At 39.1% G+C, this 18,481-nt stretch overlaps 1 protein-coding gene across 2 annotated transcripts in view; it reads left to right on the forward strand.

The window, feature by feature from the left end:
• The window catches only part of LOC109053518 (astrocytic phosphoprotein PEA-15-like), a 37,190-nt gene extending 19,254 nt beyond the window's left edge, over window positions 1-17,936 (forward strand). For both annotated transcript variants that reach the window (XM_042728808.1, XM_042728807.1), the window contains exons 2-4: window positions 11,151-11,325; window positions 13,183-13,338; window positions 13,426-17,936. In XM_042728808.1, the coding sequence (XP_042584742.1) occupies window positions 11,154-11,325; window positions 13,183-13,338; window positions 13,426-13,490 (393 nt within the window). In that variant the 5' untranslated portion in view covers window positions 11,151-11,153 and the 3' untranslated portion in view covers window positions 13,491-17,936. The remainder of the gene's footprint in view (window positions 1-11,150; window positions 11,326-13,182; window positions 13,339-13,425) is intronic.
• The last annotated feature ends 545 nt before the right edge of the window (window positions 17,937-18,481 follow it).

Here is an 18,481-nt window from a genome sequence, read left to right on the forward strand (position 1 = left end):
GACAGACAGAGACAGACATACAGACAGAGATAGACAGACAGACAGACAGAGAGACAGAGATACAGACAGACAGACAGACAGACAGACAGACAGACAGAGAGAGACAGAGATACAGACATAGATAGAGACAGACAGACAGAGACAGACAGACAGACATACATAGAGACAGACAGACAGTCAGACAGACAGAGAGAGACAGACAGTCAGACAGAGAGAGATAGACAGACAGACAGACAGAGACAGACAGACAGACAGACAGACAGACAGACAGACAGACAGAGACAGACAGAGAGACAGACAGACAGACAGACAGACAGAGATAGACAGACATACAGACAGATAGATAGACAGACAGACAGACAGACAGACAGACAGAGACAGACATACATACAGACAGACGGACGGACAGACAGACAGAGACAGACATAAAGACAGACAGACAGACAGACAGACAGACAGACAGACAGACAGAGACAGACATAGAGACAGACAGACAGACAGACAGACAGATAGGTAGATAGACAGACAGACAGACAGACAGACAGACAGAGACAGACATAGAGACAGACAGACAGACTCTCGGAGAGAGAGAGTGTGATTTTAAGAGAGGGAGAGGGAAGAGAGAGAGAGAGAGATTTCAACAGCAGCAGCAGCATGAAAATGAGCTCCTGATTTTTTAGTTTTTTATAAAATTATATAAATTAAGACCTTCTGCAACATATTAACTACAAAAGAACATTGAGTCAACCAAGAAAAAATCTGCAGAAGACAACTAGCAGACAACCAACTGACAGAAGGCTTAAAGGTCCCACAACTACAACGAGAGAGAGAGAGGAAAAGAGGAACTCCGAGTGAGTACACAAAATATCTACAATCAACAATCAACAATCAACCACCTTTGTTCTGGAGAAAGATTTGCCCAAAAACTGTGATATAATTAAGCTACAATATAAGGGCAGACTCCAGTAGATATAAACATTCATAAAACAACAACAACAACAACAACAACAACAAACTGCTAGCAACTGTCAGAATATTTGAAAAATGACAGAATCAGTCCCTATAACATACCCATCCAAAGCTACCAATGAGATCCTAAAGAAGAAACATAAAGATCAGCTCCTGAAGGACAGTCCAGAAACCCTGTACTCAGACCTATACAGGAATGGAGAGGTCAGTAACATCATATTCCACACAGAAGACCCTGAAGCCTGGCACTCAGCAATCAGACATCATTACCCCACAGTAATTAGAAAGGGCATCAGTAATGGATGGAAACTACAGATTAAGGAAGGGGAGGATTCAGATTCAGATGTCATGATAACAGCCAACCTATATAAAAATTGGACTGTAATGATTCAGGGGAAGCTGAAACAATTTGAAAAGGATTTCCTGCAAATTAAAGAAAAAGCTCAACTGAACAAGATCAGCCCTAATACACAAAAGTGTGCAGAAGAGCCCTCGACCTCCAGCCATCAGTCCAGAGACGACAGTGAGGAGATCTCCCTTCTACACAGCATCATCAGTGACATGAAGGAGAAGTTCAGGGAGATGGAGCTGGAGCTGGTGCAGCTGAGAGAGGACATGCATAGAGTGGTGAAGGAGACTGATCCAACACAGAAAGAAGCGGAGTACAGGAAAGAAATAGAAATGCTTAAGAAAGAAACTCAAGAAATGAAAAAACAGGGAGAAGAGTACAGCAGTCAGCTGTCTGTAATGAGAGAAGAGATGAGAAAGCTGAGAGAGGACAGAGAGTCCCACATAATACAACGGTCAGCTGTGGAGAAGCAGGTGACACAGAGAGGAGAACAGCAGAGCTCAGAGGAGACTCCTTCTCCAGCGAGCTCAGAGACTTCTCCAGCAGACTCCTACAGTCAATCACAGCCTCACATTATACTCCTCATGGACTCCAATGGCAAGTTCATCGATGAAAAGAGACTTTTTCCCAGAAAAAACGTCCAAAAAAATATGGTGCCCAAACACAGAGAAGGCCCTGGAGCTCTTGTGTGAAGAGCAGCTGGGTTCCCCCAGCCACATCATCATCCACACCGGCACTAACGACCTCCGAGCTCAGCGAGAGAGAGTAGCAACAGCTCTCATTAATGTGACTGAGAAGGCATCCTCCAACTTCCCCCAACTCCAAAATCATCCTCTCCACCCTGCTATTGCGCTCGGACTTCCACCAGGACACCATCAGGCATATAAATGCTAGAGTATCAAGAGACTGTGCCCTAAAGCCCAACGTACACCTGGTTCAGCACCCCACACTGAATCTCAGCAGCCTGTACGACCACGTCCACCTCCACAGAAGGGCAGTCCCCATCTTTGCCAAAACCCTGAAGGACATCGCACTCAACCGCAGCTCCAGCACACACTGCAGCGACCTCATGGACACCCCACAGAGCTACTGCAGGGACACCACCCCCTCCACCACTTCACCTCTGACCGGAGGAAGCCCACGACAGGTTCTGTGTTCCCCCCCAGAAAACACCGCATGAACAGGCCTGAAGCCCCCTCACCTTCTCATCCACAGGAACATCAGCAGCCGGCGTGCAGCCGGAGCTACGCTGAAGCAGCCAGGCGCAGATCACTGACCCCCTGCAGCCCCAGCACAGCCCACAGCCAGCCGGCCCCATCACCCTGCAGAGACCTCACCAACATCCAGCACATGCTGACTCTGCTGTGCTCACACCTCATGGGTTAGTGACTCACAACAACAACAACAAAAAAAAAAAAAAAGATTTTTGAGATTGAAAAAAAAAAAAAGAGTAAAGAAAATAAAATGTATGTGTGTGTGTGTGTGTGTATGTGACAATGTGTTTTATTTCTACTTATTTTAAATGTTAGATTTTAGAAACATCATATTATTTATACTTCTTGAAAAAAAAAAAAAAACTATATGTATGTGTGTGTATGTATATGTGTATGTATATATATATATATATAATATTAATATAATATCTTTGTATATTTTTCTTTACCTAATTTATACATTTAACTTATTTTCTTGGATCATAATATTTAATATATTCTTCTTGATTTGTCAATTCAATATACTGATGTCTGTCTTGTTTTGAAATAACAAATGTGATCATTTAATGAGCTCATATTCCCTGAAAGTCACATGTTGGAATATTCAAGGACTGAGGTCCTCTGTTTTTGGTATCAAGAGCCAACATTCAGACTTTAAAAAAAAGAAATTGAGAATTCTGACATTATAATACTACAGGAAACATGGAATGTTAGAGATTTATCCACTGGCTGTCCAATTGGATTTAGGGAAATAGTTCTACCATCGACGAAACTAAGAGGGGTGACTCAGGGCAGAGAGAGAGTCAGGGGGAATGCTGATATGGTATAGAGCACACCTCATAGACTCAATCACAGCTATACAAATCGGAAAATTTAACATTTGGTTAAAAATCCAAAAAGACATTGTCTCCACAGAGCGTCCCATATTCTTGTGTGCTATATACCTTCCCCACAGCTGAGTCCCCCTATTACAGCGAAGAAACTTTCTCCATCCTGCAGGACGAGATTAGCCATTTCCAGACTAAAGGGAATGTGTTAATGTGTGGCGATGTGAGTGAGAGAGATGGAGATGGAGAAGACTTTGTCAACACACAGGGAGACAAATATATCACAAACACCAGCCACTCTCTGCCCTCATACCAGCTAAGAAACAATTATGACAAATTAACAAACAAAAGTGGGCAAGGCCTTCTAGATCTCTGTCGGTCACTGGGCCTGTATATAGTGAACGGTCGCATACGGGGAGACTCTTTCGGTTGTTACACCTTTAATTCTTTCTTGGGCAACAGTACTGTAGATTACTTCATCACAGACATTGACCCAGTGCATCTCAGAGCATTCACAGTCAGTCCTCAAACACCTCTGTCAGACCACTCTAACATTACACTATATTTAAGACGAACTCATAGCAATGAATCACACAGACAGCCCTCTCACTTACTGAAGCTGCAACCACCCTACAAGTGGACCAATAACAGCACAGAAAATTATCAAAATGCAATAGAAAGTCAAACGATCAAATTATTATTGGAAAAATTTATATTGAACACATATTCACAAAATAAATTAGGAATAAATCTGGCACTTAGTGACATTACCAAAATATTCCACCAATCAGCATCCATGTGCAATTTTAAAAATAAATCTTCAAAAAGGAAACCAAAAAACACCAAAGAAATGTGGTTTGACAGTGAGTGCAAAAATATCCGAACAACAGTACGAAATCTTTCAAATCAAAAACACAGAGATCCTGACAATGAAGAACTCCGCCATCAATATCACGAAGCCCTTCAACTGAACAAACAAACACTAAGAGTAAAAAAGGAAGAGCATACAGAACAATTATTTCAAGCAATGGAGGAGTCAATAAATACCAGTAACTTCTGGAACAACTGGAACACGCTCTATAGGCCACAACAGGAAGACCTGGTCATTCAAAACGGGAACATATGGAGGACACACTTTGAAAATCTGTACAAAACAACTGAAACAAATCCTGCTCGAAATCAATTAAAAACCAAATTAGAAATCCTAAAAGAAAACATTAAAGACAATCAGAACCCCCTGGATTTCCCAATCACAGTTAATGAGCTGACAGACAGACTACATGCACTAAAACCCAACAAGGCATGTGGCATTGATGGAATACTGAACGAAATGATCAAATACACCAATGACCAATTCAAAACCGCAATAATCAAATTATTCAACTTTGTTTTTGAGAGTAGGATATTTACCCGACACCTGGAACCAAGGCCTAATTACACAAATCTTTAAACAAGGAGACAAATATGAGCCAAACAATTACAGAGGCATATGTGTCAATAGCAACCTGGGAAAAAAATATTCTGTTCGATTATTAATACAAGATTACAAAACTTTCTCAAAACCCACAAAATCCTGGACAAAAGTCAAATTGGATTTCTGCCCAAACACATAACGTCGGACCACATCTACACCCTCCACACAATCATTGATAGACATGTATACCAAAATAAATCCAAAATCTTTGCTTGCTTTATTGACTTTGAGAAGGCTTTCGATTCGATCTGGCACGAAGGACTCTTCCTAAAACTACTGGAAAATGGGATTGGAGGGAAAACTTTTGATTTAATCAGCACCATGTATAAAAACAATACATGTGCTGTAAAAATTGGAAATAAACGAACAGAATAGACTCTCCCAACAACGAGGAGTCAGACAAGGTTGCCCACTGAGCCCCACTCTATTTAACATATATATAAACGAATTAGCCAAAGCCTTAAATAATTCTACTGCCCCCGGCCCAACCCTGACAGAATCAGAAGTTAAATGTCTCCTCTTCGCAGATGATTTAGTCATTCTGTCAAAAAAACAAAAGAGGGACTACAGCAGCTCCTCGACGTCGTAGAGACATTCAGTCATACGTGGGCTCTCAAAATTAACCTCGCAAAAACTAAAATAATGATTTTTCAAAATAGATCCAGATGTAGGGAAAATAAATACATCTTTCGAGCAGGAAACCAAGTCCTCCAACACACCCAGGAATACACATATCTGGGATTAAAACTGAGTTCAACAGGGAACTTCAATCTGGCTGTGAATGAACTGAAGGCAAAAGCACTGAGAGTCTTCTACATGATTAAAAATACTATTCGACATGAAATTCCAATTCAAATCTGGCTAAAAATCCTAAAAGCAATAATTAAACCAATTGCTCTGTATGGCAGTGAGATATGGGGACCTCTAAAAACCCAAGATTTCTCTAAATGGGAAAAAGAGGAAATCGAAACTCTGCATACACAAATTTGTAAAAAACATCCTAAAAGTAAACAGAGCAACACCAAACAACTCGTGCAGAGCTGAATTAGGACAATACCCCTTATTGATCAGTATCCAGAAAAGAGCTGTGAAGTTCTACCAGCACCTGAAGCGCAGCGAGCCGAGCTCATACCAGGCTGAAGCCCTGCGGTGTCAGGAGCAGAACCGGCACCGGAGCGCACTCTCACAGCTGATGCTCAAACTACAGCCAGACCAGCACAGCACCATCTGGCCAAACCAAATTATAAAATTACAAAAAAACAAAATTACATCACCTATTGGAAAGATGCTACTAAATCACAAAAGAAGATGGAACTCTATTTAAAGCTGAAGAGAGATTATAAACCAGCAGAATACCTGAGCTGTGTGAAAGAGCATAAATTGAGAAAGACCCTAAGCAGATACAGACTGAGTGATCACCGTCTGGCTGTAGAGAGAGGACGGCACAGGCAGAGATGGCAGCTGAGAGAGCAGAGACTGTGTTCACTGTGCTCTCAGAGAGAGCTGGAGACAGAAGAACACTTCCTCATTCACTGTGATCACTATCACAGCATTAGATCACACTATTTCACCAGATTCCAACAACTAGAACCACATTTTATGGCATTACCAAATTCAGAGAAATTAAATCATATTTTGGGAGAAAAACTCTATCTCAATCACAACAGCAGCAAAGTATGTAACAGCCTGCCACAAACTACGAGAGTCAGCCAGTGGACAAAACTAAAGTCTGAATGTTGAGACAAATACACACAAGTGTGTTTTTTATTGTTTATTTGATTTTAATTTGTTGTTATTTTTATTTATTGATTTATAAATGTATTCCTGCATTAGTTTACTGATTGATTTTATTGATTAATTGTTCACTGCCTATGTAATGTACAATGCTTTGGCAATACTGTGCAAGTCATGCCAATAAAGCTCAATTGAATTTGAATTTGACAGACAGACAGATAGACAGACAGACATACAGACATACAGACAGACAGACAGACAGACAGACAGAGACAGACATAGAGACAGACAGACAGACAGAGACAGACAGACAGACAGAGACAGACATAGAGACAGACAGACAGACAGACAGACAGACAGACAGACATATAGACATATAGACAGACAGACAGACATACAGACAGACAGACATATAGACAGACAGACAGACAGACATACAGACAGGCAGACAGACGACAGACAGAGAGACAGATAGACAGGCAGACAGACAGACAGACAGAGAGACAGACAGACAGACAGACAGACAGACAGAGAGAGACAGACAGACGACAGACAGAGACAGAGAGAGACAGACAGACAGACAGATAGACAGATTGACAGACAGATAGATAGATAGATAGATTAATAGATAGATAGATAGATAGATAGACAGACAGACAGACAGACAGAGAGAGACAGACATACAGACAGATAGACAGACAGACAGACAGACAGACAGACAGACAGACAGAGACAGAAAGACAGGCAGACAGATAGACAGACAGACAGACAGACAGAGACAGACAGACAGACAGACAGACAGACGTTTGGAGCTTGTTTGGGGATTTGCTGAGTGCTGTCCAGTAATAGATGTCTTTGTCTGGAGTCATGTCTGGGTTGTGTCTGATGGTCTGGGTTTGTTCGTCCGGAGGCTGGTTGTTTTTGGGAAGGCAGATGAAGCTCACTAAGTGAATGTCTCTCTGGAGCGGATGAGCTGCTGAGAGGCTGCTTCAAGGTTCGTCTCATGGCAGTGTGATGTTCTGTGATAAAAGATTATTCTGATGCGCCTCCAGAAATGGATGACTGGTTTGTTTGTGTATTTAATGAAGTGAGAGATACTCTCTATTACTGTATACCTGCCATTACTCGTTATGCAAAGTGGCATTATTTCAAACAGCTTGAGCTGTTATTAAGAAGAAATGTCTCAAAGTTTGGTAACCACTATACAGTATAAATGGAATAACTGACTCGTCAGATTAAAAATGAGCGCACGGCTCAGGTGTAACTCCTAGGGGTGTCCATTCATTTTCAACTATTCATCAGTCAAACATCAATTATCCCTCGTGTAAAGAATCTTGATTTGGTGAATGACTATAAGTACAGCTCTCTGTGACATTGCTTTTTCTTTTTCTTTTCTAGCCTGCTTAACATACAGACTCCTTTTCTACTTAGATGTCTTTTATAATTGTGATTTATGATTCATGATTTATTTTCATGTTAAAAAAGGATAACACACAGACAATATTTCCATTCTACCTGTATTGTTATTTTAGTATCCATTGAATATTTTGATTCTATTTTCACATTTTTCTGTTTTCATGATTTAGTTCAAATTTGGCTAATTGTGTTGTGTGTTTTTTTGTTTTCTTAGTATGTCTAAGAACTTCAGTTTACTTCAGTTTTGGTTTAAGTAATCATAGTACATAAACTAAATGAAATGATTAAATTAAATTAAATTTTATATTATTTTATTTCGGGGGGTAGTTTTAGTTAACTATATCTAATAACCCTGCATCAGCCTTTCTTACATCTGTTTGCTAACTGAATTGTGATTGGTCTTGTCTTTCTTGTGTTTATCGTCATGCTATGGCTCAAAAAATCTAAAGCCTCTCTGCTACATTGGACATTTTCCTGCCTTCTTTCATATTTCCTTCAGAATCTGCACATCTACTTTAGACTGTGTCATCTCTGAGTGCGAGACACTAGATGTGTCAGACTGCATTTGCATTAGGGCTGCACGATATTGGGAAAAAATGACATTGCGATATTTTATTTTTCTGCGATATATATTGCGATATGAACTCTAATTTAATTTTCTCTTACAAACAAAACTGGGGTAAGCACACTTACATTAAATAGTTTAATAAATAGAACATTATTGTAAAGTGTTACCGTTATTTTTATACACCGATTCTGACGTCTCATGAGTTCAGTGTTGGACAGATTCATTAAATTGAATCGGTTCAAATGAATCATTAGTTCGCGAATCGGACGTGTAGCCTACGGCATGCGTTGTGTAATTATCTCGGCAGTTTAGGATATCGCACAAGATTTGTCTTTTAGGATAGTTTTTTTTTGTTCGACACTAGGGCTGGGCGATATATCTAACGATATGATCATGCGCATCTCGTCAGTAAAGCCGGTTTCGTTTTTGTGGTTAGATCTAAATCTCCTGCTTTCAAATGGAGCGGCACATAATAGACAGAGCCGTAGATCACTGACAAGCTACGCAATATCGCGTTCATTATCGCAGATGAATCGCCTTCGATAATGAACGCGATATTGCGTAACTTGTCAGTGATCTACGGCTCTGTCTATTAAGTGCCGTTCCATTTGAAAGCAGGTGATGGAGATTTAGCGGTAATCACGGAACCAGATTTACTGACTAGATGCGCATAATCATATCGTTAGATATATCGCCCAGCCCTATTCGACACCATCGTGTCAATTGATTTTGATTAATATGCGCGAGGGAGAGAGATCAAGATAGCGCTCGTGTTGTTTGAAGACGGTCAAGTCAAGTCAAGTCACCTTTATTTATATAGCGCTTTAAACAAAAAAGATTGCGTCAAAGCAACTGAACAACATTAATTAGGAAAACAGTGTGTCATTAATGCAAAATGACAGTTAAGGCAGTTCTCATTGAATTCAGTGAGGGTCATCTCAGTGTCAGTTTAAATATTATCTGTGCAGATCATTTGCAATCAAGTCAACAATATCGCTGTAAATGAAGCGTCCACAACTAAGCAAGCCAGAGGCGACAGCGGCAAGGAACCAAAACTCCATCGGTGACAGAATGGAGAAAAAACCTTGGAAGAAACCAGGCTCAGTCGGGGGGCCAGTTCTCCTCTGACCAGACGAAACCAGCTGTTCAATTCCAGGTTGAAGGTGAGTGCGCGCGCTCTCTCTGCTCGTTCTTATATGTGCCCTGTTAAACTGACAGGACTTAAAAACACATGCAAATGATAAGCTTCCACTCTATGATGGTTAAGCTGTGCAATTAATCCGCGAATCACATGCGTCAAGGGCCGGGGAGCAGCTGGCCCGTACGGTTAATGAATCACGGATCAACTACGACAGCCTACATCGCACATCCTGCGATGTGACTATCGTGGATTCGTACATCGCGATATCGATGCTTAAACGACACATCGTGCAGCCCTAATTTGCATGGGCTTTACGCTTCATTGTTCTCTGTGTCTCCTGTGTGTTTTCTCTCCTGCTGGAGGCTGGTGTAAGTGCAGCGCTGGATTGAGGTCAGCAGCAGATCAGAGCGCTTTACAGACAGCAGCAGATAAACAGCAGTGTCTCAATACTCTTTGTACGGATATGAAATCTGTGTAAGTGTGTGTGTATGCCTTTGTATGTTTCCCACTCTTTCTATTTCTTCCATCACACACACACACACACACACTGCAATGACATTGAGGTTGATGAATGTTGAATGTTTGCTCTGTTAAACCGGCTGCCGCAGCACAAATAATACATTGTAAAATCACAGAGGCATCCATCTTGGCTCTGGATCCTGCACAGTTTCCTCAGACCTCTGTCCTCGTGTGGGCTGGAACTGCTAAAGCGTTCGGGTTGATTTGTTTGCCATCACAGTGAATGTGGCCGCGGTGTATCATGCCATGTCTCTGTATTTTGACAACATGATGATAATAGTGTTGGTCGTGAGGGAGAAATGTCTGAGGAAGTGGGAAGATCCCGCGCTGGTTAGTTGTGATGTTCGTGAGCTCCGCTAGAGGGAGACAGAGAGCAATAACACCACACACTTTGACTTAGATTCTCAGAGTCTGTACACACACTTGGCCACTTGAGAGTGTGCGAGACTGGTATGATGAATGTCAAAGGTCAGTGCCCTTCATAAACACTAAACACACACTTCGGAGCGATATTTGAGGTTTAATATATCCCATCATTCATGTTTAGAAACATATGAGCTCACAGGGTTTCTGCAGGTTTCACTTCCACAAATTAAGGCCTACGATGTTCTTACATCACAGGAGAGTGTCTTTATTTCATAAAGTGGCATTACAAATTGCATGCACTGCAAAACCTTTTTCCTTTTGAATAAAGTTGATTGTTTTGAGCTCGTTAGCAGATATGTGTTCTTGTTTTAATCAAACACTTTATTTTGACCTTTTTCTTATATAACAAGACTTCCAAAACGTATGTCATTTTGCTTCTCAGGTAACATTTTGCACTGGAAAACAAGGCTTTTTGTGTTGTTTGTTTTTGGAAATTAAAAAGGTCTTACAAAGTCATACATATACCTTCATAAACTTGTGTGCTGACCTGTTCCTTCTGTCTGTGTTTCCCAGAGCATGTCTGAATACAGCTCGCTGTTGAGTGATCTGTCTGAGAACATCACTAATGAAGACCTGGAGCAGCTGAAGTCGGCCTGTAAGGAGGACATCCCCGAAGACCAGAGCAATGCCATCACCTGCTCCAAAGACTGGTTCAGCTACCTGGAGAAGAATGACAAACTGGCACAAGGTGAGGAAGACGCCGGCCTCTTCAGTCTCAATCAATAAAGTGAACGAAGCTGCCAGACCTTGAGTTTCACATACTGTATGTGATGAGTCCAGCAGAGATTAGACTGATAATATTCCTCTCAGATATCATTTGTTTTTATTTTCAACGTATTGAAGCATCCTGCGATTGATCATGAGAAAAGCATGAACCAATGATGTTTGACACAACTGCCTTTGTGAACTTAAGCAAACTATAAAAAATAGTACACATTGTGGATATAATATACTTTTAAAGAATACACTTAAGTGTGAAATTGATGTAATGTGTGTTTTTTTTGGTCTAATTGTAAATAAAATGTAATATAATTGCAATTAAATAATTAAAAAATATATATTATAGCTTGAATTTACATTAAATGCAATTAACTTTAGAGTGTTTTTGATTGCATTTGTTGTCTTTGAAATATGGTTAAAGTGCTGCTGAATGCATTTATGATCAACTAAAATATTATTTAAGTTAATTTCAATTGAAACTTGTATGGCATTTAGTTAAATATATATGTGTAAAGATGAAGTTGCTGTTTAAAGTGAAAGAAAAAAAGTAAAAGTTGTGACATTTGTCAAGTATGGTAACCCATACTCGAAATTGGTGCTCTGCATTTAACCCATCCAAGTGCACACACACACAGCAGTGAGAAGTGAACACACCGTGAACACACACCCGGAGCAGTGGGCAGCTATATCCAGCGCCCGGGGAGCAACTGGGGGTTCAGTGCCTTGCTAAAGGGCACTTCAGCCGTGGGTATTGAGGGTAGAAGAGAGCGCTGTTCATTAACTCCCTCCCACACCTACAACTCCTGCCAGCACCGAGACTCGAACCTGCGACCTTCGGGTTACAAGTCCAAGTCTCTATCCATTAGCTGCCCCAGATTAAGCATTTAAAATCTATAAACTTTAAATGTAATATTGGGTAACACGCTACAAACAAACTACTTAAAACAGAGATTTAAAGTGTACTTTAAAGTAAAACTTAATTTAACTTAATTTCAAAGGTCTCTTTAAAAGTCTACTTAAGTTTGTTTAAAAAGTCTTGAAAGTGTCTCTATTTAAGTCACTTAAGTGGTCTTTTATTTAACTCATATTATATTGTCTGCAAGTAAGGTTGGTTACTTTATTTTAAGGTGTCCTTCTTAAATATATTTGTAATGATGAAGGTGCAGTTTAGTACAGATTAAGCATTTAAAATCTATTAACTTTCAATGTGATATTGGGTAACACGCTACAAACAAACTACTTAAAACAGAGATTTAAAATGCACTTTAAAGTTTACCTTAATTTCAAAGGTCTCTTTTAATTTAAAAGTCTACTTAAGTGTGTTTACAAAGTCTTGAAAGTGTCTCTATTTAAGTCGCTTAAGTGGCCTTTTATTTAACTCATATTATATTATCCGCAAGTAAGGTTGGTTACTTTATTTGAATGTGTCCTTGTTCCAGTGTAATTATACATTTAAATACTGAGTAATACTAATTAACTACATGTGCTTACTATATGTTTAGGGTTTGGCTTAGGGTTACTTGCATGTAATTATGCAAAATTAATTGGTATTATACTAGTACATGTAACGTGTAACAAGGACACCTTAAAATAAATAGTTACTGTACAGTTTTTGAAAATATACTTAAAAGATTTGAAGTGCACATTGAATACAATTAAGCACACTTCTGTTTCACAAGGGAGGCACCATGTGTGAATATGTCGAAACATTTTATATTCCCAAAAAAAAATGAAATAAGTTTTATGTGTTTGGAGCAGCATGACGACAGACTTTTCCATTCCTTTTCATAGTTTGGTAAGACGTTTCTGTGTTTGTCTTGCACAGATAACCTGTCCTACATAGAGCACATCTTTGAGATCTCGCGGCGGCCGGACCTCTTGACCCGGGTCATCGAGTACCGCACAACCGTGCTGAAGATCTCCGAAGACGACGAGATCGACACCAAACTCACACGCATCCCTTCGGCCAAGAAATACAAGGGTACTCAACTCTTCTCTTTAACAGTCTCTGTGTCCTTCACTTACTCTTTGTCTGTAACAGAACGTTTCTCCTCTATATCATTCCTAGATATCATTCGCCAACCGTCAGAGGATGAGATTATCAAATTGGCCCCTCCCCCCAAAAAAGCATGAGGTCAGAGTTCATGACCTCTGCTCCTCATCCCCGGCACTTCATCTTGCCCATCATCGTCACCAAACCACGCCCACTGCCCCGCCCACTCCACCGAATAGATGCCAAGCAGCCAATCACATCGCCAAGATGCTTTACAGCCACGCCCACGCCACGGAGCCACGGAAAACTGAATGAAAGACAAATAAAAGGACCAAAAGTCTTGCAGACTTGCAGAAGTGAACAGGTCATAGGTCAGGTTGTGTGTCGGAATGAAAAACAATCATTCTGTGTTCGCTGACGCATGTGTGGAACTGTGTATGTGCGAGAGAGAGTTTCTTCACACCCTCGATAGCATCGAGTGGGATCGTAACGCTGGTCAGACCAACGCTGTTCATGTCTTAATGTGGCGACTAGTGTGAGTCTAGTAGAGAAACCGGTTTAGCCACTGATCGCTGTTCCTATAGACACATTTATTCCCTGGTTAGTATCGTGGGTAGACTCCAGGTCGGTACATTCCCTTTAAAACACGACTCACATCAACATTTAAAAGTGTTACAGAGAATCCATCCCTGAATTTGTGTGATTGCCACTTAGAAAGCCAATATTTGCCTTCTTTAGAAATGAAATGCATTATCGCAGGGTATGCAGTTACCTAGTAGAGAATTAATATTGCTTTTAATATTTCTGTATGTCATACTTCTAGGAGATATAGTTTATTAAATGATCAGTTAGAGAATAATCGCTGTCTCGTATCAAACGACAGCAGTCTTATATATCAGCGTAAATTAAGTTTGTTAAAATTGCATGGGAGACAAAATTAGACGTCTGTCTTCTATTATTAAATGTATAACGGGCCTAAAAACGCTATCTGTGGACGATTAGAACATGCTAGAACACTAAATCAATCAAAAAAAGAAAAAAAAAAAGAAAAAAAAATCAATGTGTTTAGTAAAGATTTAGCTCCATTTCTGCAGTATTTGCATCAGGAAATAGAAGGCCTATATTTTTGTTAAAACTTTAAATTGCTCAATTTGACTACGTCTACTGTGATTTATTTATTCAGATGCCTCAGTATGCCGTCATGTGAAACATTAGGATGATATCACATACATTTTCAGTTAATAATTTATATACTGAAAGAGGGTAAGAAACAGCTGCGACTAAAACAGGGATATTTATGTCACAGATGTGATAAAAAAAAAAAAAAAAATGAATATGTATTAATGAGATGGTAGATAATTATCCATAAACTGCAGCACTCAATATGTGGCCAAAAGTCTGTATGGATCACATTGTGTATTCAAACAGCGCGTCGTTTTAGCTGTTTCCGTCTATTTTTATCTATTTTTCATCCTAACACAGTATATTAAGATCGTGCTGCGTTTACAAATATTGATATCATGATTATGATTGTGATATTCCTTCGCCTTTTATTCGCACCATCTGCTGAAAGACTGTTTAAACACGACTCTAAATTCGCTTGATCACTGTGTCATGGCTCTGTCCCTGCAGACTGTTGTTTTCATGCGATGAACCCGGAGCGGTTATCGAGGACATGCCATGCGTGTTTTTACGCGTCTGTATTTCCACCCACGCATGAGGCCCGCAAACCTTACATTGAATCTGGAACTACGCATCTGGGATATTTTGAAAAGCCGGATAGCGACTAGTCATGAACATTCATGGCCCTTTTAAACTTGAAATATGGTTACTGTGGATTTCTGAGGACTGTAAATAATGTCCTGTCAAGGTTTAGATCAGTGAATTAGTAAAGTTTATTTCTGTCGCTGCCGCCTTAAAATGACAGTTCTGATTTCATTTACTTACCCGGCATAGTAGAGAGCATAGTCCTAAATGATCTTTTCCATACAATGAAAGTCAACGAGGACCACACACACACACACACACACACACACAAATATATAGATGCTTGTTTCTGCCATGAAGTAAAATATTAAATATATAGATACATATATTAAAAAGGTAACTGTGACTTTTTATCTAAAAATCACTGAATTCTGGGTTTTTATTACACTATTCTGACTTAAAAATAAAAAAAATCGAATTTTGAGATATTTTGCACATTCGCAATTCTGAAAAAGAAAAGTTAGAATTGTGAGATAAAAAGTAGCATTGATAAAAAGAAAATAACAACATAAAAAGTTGTTATTATTATTATTATTATTATTATTATTATTATTATTATTATTATTGTGTGGCTGAAAATATATGTGTATATATATAAAACTGAATTGTAACGTCACAGTTTTTTTACTTGTGATATGAAAACTTGCAATTCTGAAGAAAACGCCAAAATTGCAGTGTTTAATTTTAGTTTAAATGTTAAACTCAAAATCCCAAGTTATTAACTTGCAATTGTGAGCTATAAACTATAAATAAATAAATAAAAAGTCAGAATTGTGAGATAAAAAGTTGGAATTACTTTTTAAAGTATATTTATTCTGTAGCAGAAACAAACTTTATGAATGAGATATGACTCTCATTTGCACTTCTGCATATTTTAACATGGTGCATCGCATTCGGTCAGCAGACAAGAACCTATAGCATTTACTATCAATAACGTCAAACCTGGCATCTTGGCGCTTAATCATATGTAAATGCATGTACATTTGAAATATATTTGAGTTTATTAATTTTAGTGTATTTTGTTCTTTCTGACACAAGGCTGTCGTTTGACATCAGAGGACTAGAAATCCATGAGTTTGACGGTCTCTCATTCCTCTTTCATTGTATGCAAAAGTTGTCCAATAAATACTAAAACAAATGTGAGGGCGAGTAAATGACAGAATGTTCATTTTTATCATTTCGCAAAGATTACCGTGTAAAATCCCAAGTCAGCGATCCCTTTGAAAAACAGATTGTACATTATTCTATTTATTGTAGTTTTTATGTTGTTGTTGTTGATGTATTGATGTTTCTCGACTGTGTGCAGATATCATCTTGTGGATTTTGCGGCGTGTGACATTGTGACTGTGGTGATGTTCCCTGTCTAGTGTCTCTCGGCCAAACGCTCATCAGACACAGCATGATCACTTTTGAATAGATTAGTTTCTCTCTTAGTCTAATAGTAGTTGGTTGGTTTAGTTTGTTTGCATCCTCAGTCCTGACTGAATTCTCTGTGATACCTGACTCTAGATCAGCTCTCTAGGCTTATGCTAGTTTACCAACCAGATGTAGAAATTCATAACATCCCCAGACCAGCAACCAAGGGCTTCAGATGTGCTCACGTCATTGACGGTGGTTTTCATTAGATGTGGTTCTGTCGATCTTGTATCGTCTGCATGTCTGTGCAGTTAGTCACTGATCGGTAGATCCGTCTCTATCAAGGGCCTCTGTTCAGCACTGTGCTTTGCGCTTGAGATCAGTTTGCCAGGTGTATTTCTAAAACACAGCGCCTCCACTGGAGAACATTGGAAAAGCCATATTATTATTGCTTGCCCTTTTCCATGTTTCTTCTCTTATGAACAATAGAGGCGTATTCGGATGTATTTCCTGTTGCAGCAGATTGATGGAATATGGTTTCTTTTCTTCACAGTGTCTTTCTCTAGTTTAATGCCACTTCTTTTCCTCTATGCAGAGATTATTGGGCACTGTGCACAAGCGTCTCCTCTAGACGTTGTTAATAACCACTACATGCAAGTATTACGATGTGTTCGGCCAAATGAAACAGTGCACTGCTGAAGCCATAGACGCATAATCATGTCTTTTGACTGTCAAATTGGATGTCATTAAAACATATCAGCCTTGATAATGCTGCAAAAGCTTCGTAATGCTGAAGATTTATCGCTATTGGCGTAACAGAAACACGACTCGAGGTGTTTTATCCTGCTTTTAGTTAATGTGTCTAAAACAAGTTCCACTGAAACTAACTAAAAATTACCACAGAAATTAATCTTGTTCAAACCTGTCCACTTCAGAATATACATTAAAGAAATGCATAAAGAAAATAAAGCTTTTTTTTTTTTTTTTTTATAAACATTATGCCGTAATGCAAAAACCTAAAAATAGGCTTAATTTTCTTTTGCACAATATAATTTTCTTTTTTTTCTTCTTCTTTTTCTTAAGTTCTGACTGATGCTTTGTTCTTAAGATGTACATACAAATATGTTGTGGATTTATAAAAGTGTTTTATTATTGATTAATTTATTTAATGCAACTGTATCTTGTTTTGGTGTACTGACGTCTGTGTACTAACTGGACAAGCAGGAGGGTGTTTATTCATCAGTGTAAGTGTAAGTGTGATGCTCAGATCAGCTCTGTTCTGTTGGGTTTATCAGAGGCCTCTGGGCTCAAGATCCTTTTCTATACTCTTCTGTTTTGATAACTTTACAGCATAATTTACATGTCTTTTCATCATATCTTTCTTTTTTATTGTAGTGTTGTTCCAAATGCTTGTTCCCTTTCTTAGTAATGCTTCTCGGCATAAAATGAGCGTGTTGTAGTAACCATGCCTTTGTCATGTTGTGAAATGTTCGTATGAGAGGCCACTGGCTGTAAATGCAAGAAAACCTTTAAGGGTCATTCATTTAATGCACGTTTAAAGTTCCCCGTCAGAGCGTGAGACTGAGAAACGTGGAATCGGTTTGCGTAGAGACTGAAACACTCATCGTCGGTTGATGTGGTGAAAAGAGGGATTTCGACGACAATGAAAATGGTGTCGTTTAAGAGAGCGGATTGTAGGGCTTTAGTGCATACTTTGATCACAGGAATTATGAAAGTTAATATGGTCAAATAACTTCTGCAGGGTGAATCTCACGAAGAAGTTAGAAGGCCATTTAACCCCCCAAAAATGTAAGTATTATTTTATATGAAGAACAGGATATTTTTTTAGGACCATAATATTTATTTTACATTCCTAGCTAATAAGGATCGTTCTCTGAATGTTGGTAAATGTTCTGGCAAGATTCTGTCAAAGTTATGAGCAAGCGTTTTTCTAGTTAAAGGGATAGTTTAACCAAAAATGAAAATTCTGTCATGAAAATTTGATGGT

This window comes from Cyprinus carpio, chromosome B7 (assembly GCF_018340385.1).
Source record: "Cyprinus carpio isolate SPL01 chromosome B7, ASM1834038v1, whole genome shotgun sequence".
Lineage (NCBI taxonomy): Eukaryota > Metazoa > Chordata > Actinopteri > Cypriniformes > Cyprinidae > Cyprinus > Cyprinus carpio.